This window comes from Danio rerio, chromosome 24 (genome assembly GCF_052040795.2).
Source record: "Danio rerio strain M-AB ecotype USA chromosome 24, GRCz13ab, whole genome shotgun sequence".
Taxonomy (NCBI): Eukaryota; Metazoa; Chordata; class Actinopteri; order Cypriniformes; family Danionidae; genus Danio; species Danio rerio.
The window spans coordinates 31866953-31884453 of NC_141044.1; the positions used below are offsets into that span (position 1 = coordinate 31866953).

Sequence of the window (17501 nt, forward strand, 5' to 3'; positions counted from 1 at the left end):
ATGCGGAGAGGAGAGCGGAGAGGAGAGAGTTACTTTTGGTCCCTTAACAAGTTGGAGGCACATATGCAAACTGTTGTAATTCCTACACCGTTTACCTGATGTGGATGTAAATACACTCAAATTAAAGCTGACAGTCTGTTGTTAAAGCGTATGTTGTTTGTTTCATTTTAAATCCCTTGTGTTGGTGATTAGAGCCAAATATGTTAGAATTGTGCCAATGTCCCAATATTTATGGAGCTGACTGTACATTTTAAAAAGTACATATAGTTATCATCACCGGAATATCCTGATATCCTGAACATCTGACTAGTAACATTTTCACAACATATTGTAGTATTTGCTCCTGATCTTTTGAAATGATAAAACAAAAAAAGAGTTTTGACCAGGTGTTTTGTCAATGGCCTCATTTGTAGTCATTTAATAGTTAATAATAGTTAATTGTGTTGTTTTCAGGTAACGGTGAACTGGTTTCAGATGCAGCAAGCTCAGGTGGCGTCTCTGCCCATCAACTTCCAGTCACTATGTGAAAACTCCAAACTGTATGAACCGGGTCTGTGTTACACTGAATTTGTCAAGAGTCTGCCCTCTGACAGGTCCAGGGTCGAATCCTTCTCCTTCGACATCTCCAGCACACACAACACAGGGTACGTCTCTATCACTATCCATAAAAATTCTTGCACTTTTAGACACAAAAACTCCCCATAAACAACAAATTCATACTTTTTCACTGAGTGATGCGTTGCAATGGCACAGTATGCTGGATAAGTTGGCGGTTCATTCCGCTGTGGCGGCTCTAGATTAATTAAAGCACTATGCCGAAAAGAAAATAAATGAAGGAATGAGAGTGATCACAGTACATTTACATTAATTCATTCAGCAGATACTTTTATCTAAAGCGACTTACAATTGAGGATAAAAAAGCACTTCAAACCATCAGGGAGTAGAAGTATATAAATACTAAAGTTCAAGTTAGTTTAGATTTTTTTCCTGAGCATACAGAGAGGAACGAGTGTGTCCTACAAGTGGTTTGTCAGACCCACTCACCTGTGTGGAGCAGACTCAGTATTGCACAATATTTTAACAAACATGGAGTGTTAGAAAGTTTCTGATGCATACAAAGAGGAAAGAATGTGTCCTATGGGTGGGTTGTCACATAATTATTAACACATTAAATCATTTTCTTCAGACTTAGGATGCTTTCACACCTAGACTTTTGTTTTGAATCCTGTCTCATTTTCCCAGTGCGGTTTGTTTGGCATATGCGAATCCAGCAATCACGCTCAGATCTGCGCCAAAACAATCGGTTCAAGATCGCCTGAATGAGGTAGTCTTGGCTCAATTGAATTGAACTCTGGAGCGGATCGATTGTAGTGAGAAAGCAAAAAGATCCGATGATCTAACGAACCAGGCTATATCACAGTGCATTATGGATGCGTAATGGGCATAAAGTTGAAACCAGAAGTTTACATATACTGTATGTAAAAAGCACATAACCATTTAAAAACAAGTCACATGTTAATGTGACTAAACTTTTTCTCTTTTAGGTAAGTTAGGATTATCACATTTATTTCTGTTATTTGTTATTTGTATATTATATTTTGTTCTGAATTTGATTCTGCTTAATAGCAGAATAATGAGAGAGATATTTTTTGAGAAATTGTTATAACTTTTCTTGAAAGTCAAGTTTACATACAATAAGATTATTATGCCTTTGAAAAAGCTCAGATGATGGTGTGAAGGTTTTGGAAGTTTCTGATTGGCTAATTAACAACATTTGAGATAATTGGAGGCACAACTGTAGAATAGTATTTAAGGAAAACCTCAAACACGCTGCTTCCTTGTGTGACAACATGGGAAAATAAACAAGCCAGAATCAATAAAATAGCCAGATTACAATTTGCTAAATTACAGAATAATTTTTGGAGACATGTCCTGTGGTCTGATGGAACTGAGATTGAATTGTTTGGCCATAATGACCAGTGTTGCATTTGGAGGACAAAGAGGAAAGCTTACAAGCCTAGGAACACCATCCCAACTGTGAAGTATGGGGGCGGCAGCATCATGTTGTGGGGCTGTATTGCTACAGGAGGGACTGGTCCACTTCACAGCATAGATGGCATCAAGAAAGAACATTATGTAGAAATACTGAAGCAGCATCTCAAAACATCAGCCAGCAAATTAAAAGTTGGCCACAAATGGATCTTTCAAACAGACCATGACCCTAAGTATACTGCCAAATTAGTTCAAATGTGCTTTAGTGACAACAGAGTGAATGTTGTGGAGTGGCCATCACAAAGGCCTGATCTCAATCCTATAGAAAATTTGTGGGCGGAGTTGAAAAAGCTTGTGCGAGCAAGACAGCCTACAAATCTGACTCAGTTACACCACTTCTGTCAGGATGAATGGGCCAAAATTCCTTCAAACTATTGTGAAAAGCTTGTGGAAGGTTACCCAAAACATTTGACCAAAGTTATACAGATCTCAAAAAAATTCTCTCATTATTCTGGCCTTTAGCAAATGTAAATTATTTAGGTAATCCTAACAGACCTGAAATAGTAAACATTTAGTTTGATTTACCATCAGACATTTAAAAAAATGGTTATGTTCACTTTTTTTAGAGATTCTATGTAAACTTATGGTTTTAACTGTATATGGCTATATAAAGAGAGAATGATGAGTAGAACGGGATGTCATTATTCCTACCGTTAAATGTGTGATTCATGTCAAATATGAAAGGGAAAGCATGTTAACTATTAACGAGAGCTGTTTATTCGTTACCGAACTGCAGTCTTGGTTTATCTGTTATTGCTCCCTATTCTAATGCATAATTGTAGCCAACGGCTATGTATGAGAAAGTCTTACCACTGATTTATATTTAGTGACGATGTCTGTGGGTGTCACCATTAAAAATTGAAGCTTTTCACTTATAATGTCTTATTGCTCGTCAACATAAATTAAAATAAGGACACATGACAGCTGAGCAGGACCCTGCAAAATAAACTGTGAACTCTGACCAATGTGAGGAGAGTTTACTCGCACATGACTTGTTTTAGCTATTTTGGTCCATTTAGTAACTTTGTCATGTGAAAGCGAAGCGCACCAAGAAAAAAATGCACCATTGTAACAATTTTAATCCCTGTTTTGAAACAAATCTACAGGTGTGAGGTTTCTTGTGTGCCTGACGTGTACTCAAAAAAAGCATACAGTGTATGTACTCAGTGTTCAATCAGGACATTCCCACGGCTATCCAGGAAAATCTGTGTTGTGGAATCAATATGCCAAGCTGTGCTTCTCTAAACTGGCAACAGCCTGCGTATTTATTTCCAGATCTTTGATTTTTCGGTCATTGAGTGATGGAGAAAGAGCAAGCAGAACATGAATTGTGTTAGTGAGAATGTCACACAATTGTGCGCTGCCCTCGGGTCTTCCTGAGGAAATGGCTGCGGCCGGGCAGAGAGAGGGAATCGGGGAAGGAATGAGGAATGTGTTGGGTTGCTTCTGTTTAGCTGATCTCACGTCCACGCATGCTCCTTTTGCCACTTAAATCTGGGTTGTTGATATCCTGTGCTGTTTTGGGGACTAGGGCAGTTTCTCAATTTTAAGAACGCATCGAACGGACTTGCGTTCCTGTGGAGACAGGTCTTGCCAGGTGTCCTGGGAAGAACAAACTCAGGAGAACAGAGAACGCGTCCTGTGAGAAATGAGATGCTGTGTTCTTCCTGATAATCACATGACCTTCACACATTTTAATTGAAAATTATTTAAACATTACAGAATTCATACAACGATTTCCCCCCCTTTTCAAAATATTTACTATGATAAAAACAATATAAATAGATGTTGCACACTACAAATAAATCAGTCCATTATTAAAAGGAAACTCCTAAGATAAATAAGTTATATCTCTGAACTGTAATAATAAATCTAAATAAGATGCTCTGCTTCCCACCTCCAGTTGCAGTGACTTCTGGGACTTCTAGAGCAAGTTCGGTGCTCAAATCTGCATTGATGCGTCCTCTATATCAAGAACACATCCGGGAACTTTCACACGTCCTCTGTTCTTGCGGTCTTGAGTATTGGAACTGAACTTTTGCAGCTGATGATGACGTTACACGAGAACATAACACCACTGAAGAACGTATATTGAGAAACAGCCTAGGTTTCGCAGCAAACCCTTTGAAAACACACCTTTCATTCCTGAAGCGAAACTTGGTTCAGTCAAAACAGTCACGTTTACACATGAGGGCCTTTTTCATTTGTGGTTTTTGTTTTGCACTTTTGAGAGGTTTTATGGATGTGTCTGGAAGGTGCTAAAAACGTCTCTCTTGTAAACACAAAACTGTTGAAAATGCTTAAAAATGTTTATAAAGGGCAACTTTTTTCTATAAAAGCAAAAATAATCTGTGTACAAATGAATATAAAATAAGAAAATTAATGTAACACCCATGGATAAAAATTGCATAAAAAAACACACACACACACAAACATATATATATATAAATAACGAAATTATTTATACTCCTGGGGTTTCAGGCTTTATATATTAGTTCAGACTATATATATTAGCGCTGGGCAAAGATTAATCTTGATTTATCGCATCTAAAACATTTTTTTTACATTATAGACTGTATATTGTCAAAAAAATATTCTGAATGTGAAAAGCCTAAAATTATTAAATTATTATTAATTTTATAATTAATTTCTTTCGACATTGTTATATAATTATATTACATTGTATAATACTATTATTTATTATATTCTATAATTATTTTACATGTTAAGATGTAATAATAATATATTAGTATTACATATATATCCTTTTTAATAATATTTATACATTAATATAACTATTGTTACACCAAGGCCAAAAAAAATAAAATAAAAACTTACCCTTAAAATGATTTATTTAATAACAAGTTTTCTAATTTATTTTTTAAACATGCTAATCATTTATTTTCTTAGTTTTAAACACATTTTAAACACATGCATATTTTGAAAATATAAAATAATTACTCCCCCCCCCCACCCCCCCACCCCCCCACAATTTAAATATACATTTGTAATTATGTTTTTATATATATATGGATACTTCTGATTAATAATAGCCGCCTGTACTTATATGCATCTATTGTAAATCTGTTCATAGTTTATACAGCCTGTATATAATGTTCAAAGTACATGCATCTGTAAATTTTACTAATAGTTTTTCTCTATTTACACTTTATAACTTATACCTATATCCTGCAGTTGCTGTTATTGCACTCCTGGTTAGACCTAAACTGCATTTCATTGCCTTGTACTTGAACATGTGTAATAACAATAAAGTTAAATCTAATCTAATCTAATGTAATCTAATATTCTTTTAACGTCTGGTCTGTATGGTCAACTATTCTTGTTCTCATTTCAAGTTTGGGGCGTTTAATCAGTCTCATCCAATCCAAACAGTTTCACAGAAATCAAAATTTTTGTATGTTAATGCAGGTTGAAGCGAGCGGTGAACAGCACTCCCGCAGCCCTAGTGCACTTATCGCAGGTGTCTGGAGATTTCCTGAGTGCAGATGAGGTGGAGAGTCACGTTCAGGCTCGCACTGCAAAGATGCCGGACGGACGCTCGCACAGCACCACGGATGTTCAAGGTAGAGCAGAATCAGTTTTCCCCAAAAATACAGCATGTTTTTGTTGTTTTTTCCATCTCATCTAGCATCGCTGCAGGGTTTGGCTGACTTCCTTGGAATGCTGTAAGTGAATGGCTGCCTCAGGATGAGCCCTCGTTTGTCTCTTTTATGAACAAGTTTGTTCTTTTCACTAATGACAGAATCAAACCTCCGCTCTGAGATACGCCTGTTTCAGCAGGTATCATTTGGACACAATAGTGTTTTAGGAGATCTCATTAAGCTTTACGAGCTGCGAGGAAAGAAAGGCTGATGTGCACACTACGCTGAACAGATCATCTTGTGTTCACTTCCTGAATTCACTTCATCTTTTACTTTATCTTCCTGTTTGTTGGGCTAGGTATATGACTCAGTAAGGATTCACTTTGATTCTGATTGAAAAGTTCTTGATTCATTACAATTCTACATCAAGAAAACTCTTATTCTGATTTAAAAGTTCTTGATTTAATAGAATTCTCACTTAACAGCTCTTGATTCAAAAATGTCTTGATTCTTTTTAGAAGGCCCTTGATTCATTGGAATTCGGATTCAAAAGTCCTTGATTTAATTGAATTCTGAGTTTCCCTTTATTCCTCTTTATTTTTTAGTATTCTTACTCTGTTTCGATGGCCGTTGATTCATTGGAATTCGGATTCAAAAGTCCTTGATTTAATAGAATTCTGAGTCTCATTCAACAGCGTTTGATTCATCTTGATTCTGTTTCGAATGCTCTTGATTCGTTTGAATTCTGATTTAAAAGGCCTTGATTTATTAGAATTCTGAGTCTTATTCAATAACCCTTGATTCATGAGTATCCTGATTCTGTTTGATGGCCCTTGATTCACTGGAATTGTGATTCTGATTCAAAAGTCATTGATTTAATAAAATTCTGAGTCTCATTCAACAGCGTTTGATTCATCTTGATTCTGTTTCGAATGCCCTTAATTCGTTTGAATTCTGATTTAAAAGGCCTTGATTTATTAGAATTCTGAGTCTTATTCAATAACTTTTGATTCATGAGTATCCTGATTCTGTTTCGATGGCCCTTGATTCATTGGAATTGTGATTCTGAAATCATTGATTTAATAGAATTCAGAGTCTCATTCAACAACTCTTGATTCAGGAGAATTCTGATTCTGTATAGAAGGTCCTTGATTCATTGGAGTACTGATTCAAAAGCATTTGATTCATTAGAACACTGATTCTGTTTTGAGTGCTCTTAATTAATTGGAATTCTAATTCTAAATCCCTCGATTCAACCCACATCTGATTCAAATGAGATTTATTTAATTAATGTGGATGTATTCATATTCATGTATTTTGCTCACAGTACCAATGAGGAATATTCAGTTTGCAATTCAGTTTGCTTATGATGTAATTTAGGCATTTTACAGTCTTGTAATGTACTTTTTACAGTGATTGTATTGTAATTTTTAGTGTTTTAATTATTATTTGCAGTAACTGTTTATATCCTGACAACTTTTTAAAAACTTTAGTTGACTACGTGAACCAGTTCAATCAGTCATTAAGTTCAGAATTAAAACTGCACTGGTGCGTGAGTCATTAGAATTAAGAACTATGGAAGAATCAGTTGCTTTAGGAATCCAGCTACACTGCATTATTTTGATTCACTCATAAGAACTGGTTCATGAGAGTCATTAGTTTCAGTAACTTGACATGTATAGTGCATGGTGTGAATGAATCAAAATCATCCAGTTTGTATGTGTCATTTGTTTCAAGTTTCTGACTATACTGGTACACTTTAGTTCAATAGAGCCTTTAACTTGAAAATGTTCAATAGTGTCTTTAATTTCAAGAATATCACTGCACTTCTCCGCTATATGTGTTTGATTTACCATAAAAAAGGTTAAAAGGAGTCATTAGTTTAAGAAATAAGACTGAACTAGTACACTAAATAGTTTTGATTCTGTTAAATGGACTTGGTTATAAGATTGACCAAAATGAACCAGTTCATACAACTTAATTGTTTTGTTAATCAGGCTACATTTGTACAGTAAATGATTCTGATTCACTTGAAAGAACAGGCTTTGCCGAATGCTACATAAATAAACCTGACTTGATTTGGTGCACTATATGGTTCTGAAAGATTCATAAGTGTCATTAGCATTAGGCAATACGGAGGAATGATTTGGTTTAGGTATGATTTTGATTAACTTAAAAGAATTGGTTCATGAGAGTCATTCGTTTTAGAAACTTCATATGTATATTGCATAGTTTGGATGAATTAAAATCATCCAGTTCATATGAGTCATTTAAATTCAGGACTATGCTGGTACACTTTATTGTTTTGGTTCATTAACAAGTTCAATAGAGTCTTTAATTTCAAGAATATCACTGCACTTCCCCACTATATGGTTTTGACTTACCATAAAAAAGGAAATAAGACTGAACTGGTACACTATATAGTTTTGATTCTGTTAAATGGACATGGTTTTAAGATTGACTAAAATAAATCAGTTCATACAAGTAAGTTGTTTTGTATATAACTACACTTGTACAGTAAATGACTGTGATTTCCATGAAAAGCATGGCTCAGTATCAGAATGCTATATAAATGTACCTGACTTGATTTGGTGCTCTTAGCATTAGGAAATACTAAAGAATCATTTGGTTTGGGTATGATTTTGATTCACTTATACGAACTGGTTTATGAGAGTCATTAATTTCAGAAACTTCCCATATATATTGCAGTTTGGATCGGTTTAAATCATCCAGTTCGTATGAGTCATTTGTCTCAGGAATTGAACTATACTAGTACACGATATTGTTTTGGTTCATTAAAACGTTTAAAGGGATTTGGTTATAAGATTGACTAAAATGAATCATTTAAGTATTTTGTTTTGTCTATCAGGCTACACTTACAGTAAATGATTGTGATTCACTTTAAAGTACATGCATGGCTAAATTTTAGAATGTTATATAAATGAACCTGACTTGATTTGGTACACTATATGGTTCTTAAAAAAAAAAAAAAAAAAAAGAGTCATTTGTTTGTGAATCATTGATATGTGCCATGTTATATAGTTAATTGTTATCATTGATATGAACATGAAAGCAGAGTTTGTGTATTCAGCTAAAGGTTTGTTACTATCATATGCTGTTTACCAGCTCTGAGGATCCAGGGTCCGTTCCGTGTCTGGAGGACCAGCAGTCAGGGTGGAGGCATGTGCAGTGACTCTGAGAGTGCTGGAGGAAGCAGTGAATCTCGCTCTATGGACTCGCCTACAGCAAGCCCAGGTAACAGCGATCCCTCATGCTCCTATACTGTAAATCTACTGTAAAAAAAACACATGATCGACAGCTCACGTGTCACAATTGTACATAGCATAATAATGATAAACAGACTAGTCACGCTTTCCGGTGCATATTTACCCAGGATCCCATCTGTTGCTTATAGTAACATTGTCTTCATGCTTGCTCTTAGAAGGTTGGCGTCATTAAGATGCTTTTTTAAACTAAATGCCAGTAAAGACGTTTACAAAGTAACAGAAAAAATATTATTGTAAATATTATTCATCTGGATTTTGCCTACCCAAATCCACATGCAGAGGTGCAAATGCAAAGGTTTGGTATAATTTTAAAGAAAACACTTTGAATTTTCATAAAACACTGTTAAAAGTGATTAAAATTGTTGCATATGTTGTCTGTGTTATAATAAACCCTTCCAAAAAAGAGACGAAGAGAAGAAGAGAAGAAGAGGCTTTTTGTAAACTCAAATTTAAAAGTGTACCTTTTAGCTTTTGTTAGCTAATTTTGGTGGTTTCTGCACATTTTTTTTATGTGCTTGTTTATTTAACAGGGACAATAAACTTGACACTGTTATACAAAGACAACCGATGTCGCGTACATACAGTCAGTAATCTCTATGCAAACATGTCAGTAATCATAGGCAAAAAGAAAAATATCTCTATCATAAGCTATGCAAAAGTGATTCTATTCCAACTGATGAGAGAACGAAACCACTTATGGGGTATTGGGCTAGTACAGACCTCTGAAGTTTAAAGAATGTGAAAGTAAATGACATCAGGGACCCGGTACCGGGTATATTATAAAGATTTTTTTTTTAAGGATCTAAAGACACTGCAGCTTTGTGACCACCTGATTAAATTGCATTTTATAAACAAATTACTTTAAAAATTTTTTATTTTATTTACAATTGTTATTTATTAGTTTAATTATTTTAATTGTTTAATTATTATTAATTATGTTTTTAGATTATAATAATTAATATTTTAATTAGTGCTGGGCAAAGATTAATCGTACTTAATCGCAAAGATTAATTTACTATGTATATATGATACACATAATGTACATACATAAAAACAAAGTAAACAATTTTGTTATAAAGGTATTTAAATTATTATATATAGATTTTGTCATAAACATATACAGTTGAAGTCAGAATTAAAAGTTTAACAGCAATTGGGGAAAAATTAAACAGGGGGCTAATAATTCTGACTTCAACTGTATATTTTATATCTAAATATAAATTGAAATGATTTTTGTATTTATATATGCATAACAAATGTACACAGTACACACATATATTATGTCAAAACAAACTTTTATTTTGGATGCAATTAATCTTTGACAAGCACTAATTTTAATATATTATTTAATTCAAAAATAACATATGCATATAAATATTTAAAATGTAATTTATCAGTCTTATCAAGATATAATTTTGGAGCACAAGTTCTAATAAAAAAATGGACCTACATTGAAATCCTATATTGTAGTGCATTTGATTGCACTGAAATATATCCAATAAAAATAAGAAGAATATTAATATTTAAATGTATATTTTCTAAAGCTCGTTATATGCAAGCAGTCACAAGAAAAAAAACACAACAGCAAGCTTTAATGTTTTTGTGAAGTGTTTTGAAATGTGCATTTTTTATTCAATGTTTGAACAATGTTTGTAATCTCAACTGAAAAAAATGATGAGAGGGCGGGACATAAAGTAGCTCCTCCCCTTTAAAAACACAGCCTATAGCTGTAGTTGAGCTCAAGCCTAACAAATAAAAAGCACATAGGTGCATTTGACATGAACCACGGCTGCAGCCGACAATCAATGAGATTAGCCGAGTGCAAGCGGGGGCGAAGCTGAAAATTGTCCGTCAGGTCGGACATTTCGGGGCTTGTACCTGCAGTCATGACTCATGACAGATCACTTATTTACTTATTTATTTATTGCAATAACAACAAGAGTTACAGCACAAATAAAACTGAATATAGTCTCTACAAATTACACTTGGGTTAATTTTATAATTTACAAATATAGAATTTAAATAGTTTATGAAGCTGAATACAGTAAATGGTCTGTATAAAAAAAGGTTGAAAATAAATCTACGCAAATAATTTAGTTTTTATAAACAAATTATTTAACAAAAAAAAATGTTGTAGTCTTTGTACAAGATTGAGATGGCATAAAAAATAATTGTTTATTTGGAATTTTTTGAGATGGACGTTCCAGTAATAAACCCAAAACATACGTAGTTGTTGTCATGCAGTGAATGCAGCCAATTGTGTAAAATCGGTGTTGTCAGCAGATCAGATGCTGCATTGGCTGAGTCTGCCATCTGAACTCAGTGCGGGGTATTCTGTCGCTGTATTTTAATGCCACATGTGACGTCGTTACAGCGTTTAATCGGACAGATTTCGATTTATCTGCTCAGCGCAGCATGAAGTCAAATGCACCTAATGTGAAGTATTTTGAAGGGGGCGGGGTATGTCAGAAACTTCACAGCATATGATTGGTCAAGATGTGATGAGAAACTGAAGTATGAGGTGACATGGAAAAAAAATCATTGATCCATTTAGGTGGAAGTGACAAACTTCAAGCTTTGGATGTTTATATCAGTTTCATATGTTCTAAACGTGAATTGTGTCACTGTTTCAGAGCACACTAGCTAATAGATATCCTTAACGCTAACAGACTGAAAGTAACAAAAAAATCATTTAATTTTAGGAAACCGTTAAATATAATGTGTTTTTGATCATTAAATTCCACCATTGATAAGCATTAGATTGACTTTCAAAACACTCTCAAACATGTAATCATCACTGTATTTATTTGTAAATGACCTGCTTAATTGCATTCAATCTGCAATTTACCAGGCGACTTTAAGAGAAGGCTTCCCAGGACCCCATCCACAGGCACCATGTCTTCAGCAGATGATCTGGACGAGAGAGAACCTCCGTCTCCTTCAGATAATGGTGAGCTTTTAGTCCGCTTAATAACACTTCTTCCAAACATGCTGTGTGACATTGCACACACAGCTTTATTTACTGTAACCCACAGACAATGTAGAGAATGCAGTCCGAGCATGTTGTAGGCTGCTGGTTACTTTTGTCAAAGTCCAAAAAATGAAGGCAGCGAATGTCGTCTCTTAGGTCTGAGCGAAATGGTGACAGAGGCGGCCAGTTCTCCGGGACCTTTCCGCAACACACAGATGTCGAAAGCTGCACAGACGCACAAACTGAGGAAACTGAGGGCTCCATCAAAGTGCAGGGAGTGTGACAGTCTTGTGGTGTTTCATGGTGCTGAATGCGAGGAGGTGAGATCATTGACTGAATAATATTTGCAAGATGTTATTATAAAGTTGTTTTTTTACGAATGTTATTTGGGTGTGGCACGGTGGCTCAGTGGTTAGCACTGTCGCCTCTCAGTAAGAAGAATGCTGGTTCGAGTCCTGGCTAGCCCAGCTGGCGTTTCTGTGTGGAGTTTGCATGCTCTCTTGTGTTTGCATGGGTTTCCTCCGGGTGCTCCAGTTTCCCCCACAGTCAAAAGACATGTGGTACAGGTGAATTGAATAAACTAGAGTGTAAATAAGTGTGTGTGGGTGTTTCCCAGTAGTTGCTGCTGGAAGAGCATCCACTGTGTAAAACATATGCTGGATAACTTGGCGGTTCATTCTGCTGTGGTGACCCCTGATGAATAAAAGGACTAAGCAGAAGGAAAATTAATTAATGAAATTAATATCTGGATAAAGTCAGATTTAAAATTCATGTTTAATTTATTTTTTGTACATATTTCCAAGGCTTTCAAGCAGGGCTTATTGGCAGCGTATTGCCGTTAAGCTTATAGTCTAAGCTTGTTTTTTTATTTATATTAAAACAAATCACAAAATAGCCGCCTTTTGATTTTATTTCGTTTCCGTATACTTTTATCAAACAAAAAATGCAATGAGATGTATTTAGGTTTTAATTTTATTAGAAATTGAATAGCCGTTTAGGCAACACTAGCATAGTTCTACATAACATTGGCTCTGATTGCGTTTTTACAGATAACCTATTTACAAAGATTTTTATTAAACAAGTGCACTGCCTCAATAATTTTTTTGTAGGTGTTAAAATAATTTTAAAATTTAATTATGGGCAGGTTAATAAGACCAAACACTGGTTGTGCAAACTTAATTACTTTCTCTAAAATATTAAAGTGTTTCAAGCTATATTATCTTTTTATAGACTGGCATAGGCCTAAATGCGCATCACGGCCAGACATTTATGGTTTATATAAAAACGAGCGCTTAACTCATTTGACTGTGATCATTATGCGGATCATTTTGCATATTCGGTTAATTCTTCAGTAGCCTTGTAAATAATGTATTTTATTAATGGATTGTTTATAAGGACTAAGCTTTTAAATACTGTAATTCTCCAAATGGAAAGTGCTTGAGTGGTTTGATAATATATCGTCATTCAATCTTTATGCGTCATGTTTATGATCTGCCCCTCATCCTGCAATATTACAGATCGATTTATCAGATGATTTGTCATAGAGAAATATTAACAAAAGGATTTTCTTTATGGAGACCCATCTAAAAACAATCATAAAAGAATAAAAAAATAAAATAATTTATTTATTATAAATACAAGTTTTAGTTACAATAACTTAAACCGAAACATACCTTTGTACATAAAAGAGCAGGTTTTCGGTAACCGTTAAGACAAGTTCGTTGCATCAAAAATGACTCTCCCTAATGACGTCTGCCTTAAACGTTGTATGCATCACCGTCGCGTTTGTACACATTTTTTAAATGAATGCTTTTTGTCTCCCAAATTCATATAATAAAGAGATCGATAAAATAACGTTATTAACCGTTAACTGTAAACGTTTCTGTTCAGAACCATTAAAGTTGATCTTTTTTCCATTTTTTGTTTCTGTTCCTGAAAAATGTCATTCATTTCTGTTCTTCGTTTCCGTTCCTTGAACCAGTTAGAATTATCTAAATTGATCTTTTTTTGTTTTGCTTGTACTGTCTCGCTTTAAGATGAAGAATAAATTTAGTTAATTTGGACCATTTAATCATATAATTTAATCTTCATTCTCATGTTTTTTAGTGTTCTCTGGCTTGCCATAAGAAGTGTTTGGAGACTCTGGCCATCCAGTGTGGTCATAAGAAGCTCCAGGGAAAACTACATTTATTTGCGATCGACTTTGCTCAGGCGGCGAAGAACAGTCCTGATGGAATCCCCTTCATTATCAAAAAATGCACCTCGGAGATCGAAAACAGGGCGCTTAACATCAAGGTGTGAACTTCCTGTCTTTATCTGATGTATTTCCTGGAGGATATGAGATGTAGATGTTGATCGAGACTGAAAGATGGTTTTGTTTTTGTTTTTCTCTAAAAGGGAATTTACCGTGTTAATGGTGCCAAATCTCGGGTGGAGAAGCTTTGTCAGGCTTTTGAAAATGGCAAAGACTTGGTGGAGCTTTCGGATCTCTACCCTCACGATATCAGCAACGTCCTCAAACTCTACTTACGCCAGGTGATTTGATGTGAAGCCATTCTAATAATGTTTTTTATTATTTTCTTTTAATAATACAATTTATATTTACATGTGTTTTTTTCTTTTTAACTTCCCTCAGCTCCCAGAGCCTCTCATTCTCTTCCGATACTATAACGACTTCATCGGACTGGCTAAAGAGAGTCAGAGTATCATTGTTGATGAAGTGGAGGCATCGAGAGGATGTCCAATCTCTGACACTCCACAGATCAGCGTAGAACTCAATCGGGTCCTCTTCAAGATTAAAGACCTGTTGCGCCAGCTTCCTCCAGCCCATTATAAGACCCTGCAGTTCCTCATTCAGCACTTGCACAGGTCTTTGACTCCCACACAGAGATGAAACCTATTGCATATGTGTGTTTTAATCAGAATTTTAATGCTAACAACACCATGTTTCTTTTCTAAAATAGGGTTTCAGAAAGGGCAGATGAGAACAAAATGACCTCCAGTAATTTGGGCATCATCTTCGGTCCCACATTGATCAAACCCCGACAGGCCGATGCTGAGGTGTCTCTATCCTCTTTGGTGGACTATCCCTACCAGGCCTTGATCGTGGAGCTTTTGATCCGCCATTATGAGATGATCTTCGACACTCCTCTGAGTCCGCTTCCACCTTCCTCGCCTGTAGCAGAGAGCTCTCCGCTGCCCGTCAAATCACGCTTCACCCCTCAGGAGAAGGGGCAACAGCTTAGCAGACATTCAAAGTCCCTGGTGGACATTAAAGAGGTGAGGCAGACTGATATTTTAGGATATTGTGCATTTAATGATAATGGAAGTTGCTTTAAAGTTGGAAAGCACATCAAAATCCTGGTACTCTGGTAGGATTCAAATTTTCCCAATCTTGTCAATACCTGTTCAAGATAGATGCTTATCTGGATTACCAGCTGATGGACCTTGTTTGGCAAACTTAACTGAGCTAAATAAAACTTTAGACCACTTTCGATAAATAAACATTTTGAATTTTGTGGTGCAAGATGATCTGCGAGGTCTAACCAGCTTGCCTAAAAAAAAAAAAAAAAAAGAGATACACCAGTTGGTTTTAGCTGGATTGTCGGTTTATGGAGCTAGTTTTGGGCATCTTGATTAAGCTAATTAGAACGTGTGATACCACTAGTTAGACAACTTTTGACTAGTGACAATTGGGCTTTTGAGATCCAAGATCTACCCGTGTTTTCTAACTTCTCACAAATAAACCAAGTTTATCAATGTGTTTTAACTTTACTGCCAGTGGGTGAGACTGGTTCTATTCTTGATAAAGCTAGTTAGGACTGTGTAGACCGAATCTGACAAAAGTTGGGTTTTTGTGCTCCAAAATGGTCTTATCAGTTGTAACCAGCAAATGGTAGTGTTAGCTGAACTGTTGATGGACCTGGTTTTGAGCATCTTGAAAAAGTTTTAAGTTCAATTTATTTATATAGCACGTTTTCAACTGCCACAAGGCTGCACAAAGTGCTTTACAGAAAGAAAATAAACACATGATATGAGCATAAAACAGTAAAAACAGTAATAGGCACATAATAGGAAAGAACATCGAGTATATCAATAAAAGAGCAAAATAAAATACAATAAAGAAATATTAAAATAATTTTTGCCTAATTAAAAGATGCTACCACAGTTGACCAACACTAAACACGATTGAGAACATGACCGTTTTGATCCCCCTCCCCACTCCCAACACCCCCTCCCCTTCTTAGTGGAAGGACTTAAGCTTCAAGAAACCTAGAAAATAAATGCATCTTTAATTTAGACTAAAAAATAGGCAGCGATGAAGCCTTTTTTAGTTCTAATGGCAGGGTGTTCCAGAGGCGAGGACCTGCTATGGCAAAAGCACGTTCACCCCTACTTTTGAGGTGGGCCTTTGGAACTTTTAATAAAAACTGATCAGTGGAACGCAAGTGTCTTGGAGGAGTGTAATTAACAATCAGTTGGGACAAATAATGAGGGCCTAGACCATGTAGGGCTTTATACACAAAGAGAAGGATTTTAAATTTGATTCTTTGTGTCACCGGTAGCCAATGTAGAGACCTCAGAATAAAAGTGTTGTGCATATTTCGGCCTTTTTGTTAAGAATCTAGCTGCGGGGTTTTGCACTAACTGTAGGCGAGTAATCTGAGACTTAGGCAGCCCAAAATAGAGAGAGTTGCAATAGTCCAACCGGAAGGTTATATGGCAATTTCTAGAGAGTGTGAAGGAAGAGAGGATTTCATTTTTGAGAGAAGGCGGAGTTGGTAGAAACTATTTCCAACCACTTTTGAGATATGTTTATCAAATTTATGTTTATGGTACCTGGGGTGATCTGAACTCCTCTTGAAAAAGCTATTTTGAACTGGTTAGAAACTGTTGAGCAGTAACAGTTGGGATTTTTAAGTCCAAGAGGGTCTACGAGTTTTAACAGACAATTCCACCAATTGGGTTTTGCTAAACTGCCAGCTGGTGGACCTGGCTTTGAGGATCTTTATTATTGCTTGTTCAGGGAAGCCCAAACTCAGTCCTGTAGGCCTGGTGTCCTGCATAGTTTAGCTTCAACTTCTTTCAATACACCTTTCTGGAAGTTTCTAGTATACCTAGAAAGAGCTTGATTTGCTGCTTCAGTTGTCTAATTGGGGTTGGAACAAAACTCTGCAAAAAGTTTGGGCACCCCTAGCTAGACCAGTTTTAAACAGTTGGGTTTTCTTGCTCAAGATGTCTTTTCCAGCTTAGCTCATTAAAGCTAGGTTCACCAGCTGTTTTTTTTTTCCCAGAAGAAAAATCTTCAAAGACTTCACAAATACCACATTAAACATTTCTCTAACAAAACTATTATTTTTCTTAACTTATTTGCATTTTTGTCTTTGTTTTCAAAAAGCAGCAACAGTCAAAAGCTAAGATGTATAAAAGGCATTCCTCCGTAATACCTTCTATGCATCTGATGGATGAGGTGAAAGAGGGAAAGATACGATCTGACAAAGACTTCGCTGCAGGTCAGTATTATTTAACCCAGGTAAAAAACAACCACAGTCACATAGTGTGAAAAACAAAAGCTTCAACTTCTCTCAC

General features: G+C 35.6%; 1 protein-coding gene across 4 annotated transcripts in view; it reads left to right on the top strand.

The window, feature by feature from the left end:
• Nucleotides 1–17501, top strand: part of arhgap29a (Rho GTPase activating protein 29a) — a 111736-nt gene that overhangs the window by 92219 nt on the left and 2016 nt on the right. For 3 of the 4 annotated variants that reach the window (XM_087309639.1, XM_087309642.1, XM_087309641.1), the window contains 10 exons: nucleotides 454–644; nucleotides 5482–5636; nucleotides 8781–8909; nucleotides 11793–11891; nucleotides 12069–12232; nucleotides 14019–14207; nucleotides 14310–14447; nucleotides 14548–14780; nucleotides 14876–15191; nucleotides 17311–17425. In XM_087309639.1, coding sequence (XP_087165765.1) covers nucleotides 454–644; nucleotides 5482–5636; nucleotides 8781–8909; nucleotides 11793–11891; nucleotides 12069–12232; nucleotides 14019–14207; nucleotides 14310–14447; nucleotides 14548–14780; nucleotides 14876–15191; nucleotides 17311–17425 — 1729 coding nt within the window. The remainder of the gene's footprint in view (nucleotides 1–453; nucleotides 645–5481; nucleotides 5637–8780; nucleotides 8910–11792; nucleotides 11892–12068; nucleotides 12233–14018; nucleotides 14208–14309; nucleotides 14448–14547; nucleotides 14781–14875; nucleotides 15192–17310; nucleotides 17426–17501) is intronic. The other variant, XM_087309640.1, reaches the window with a different exon arrangement.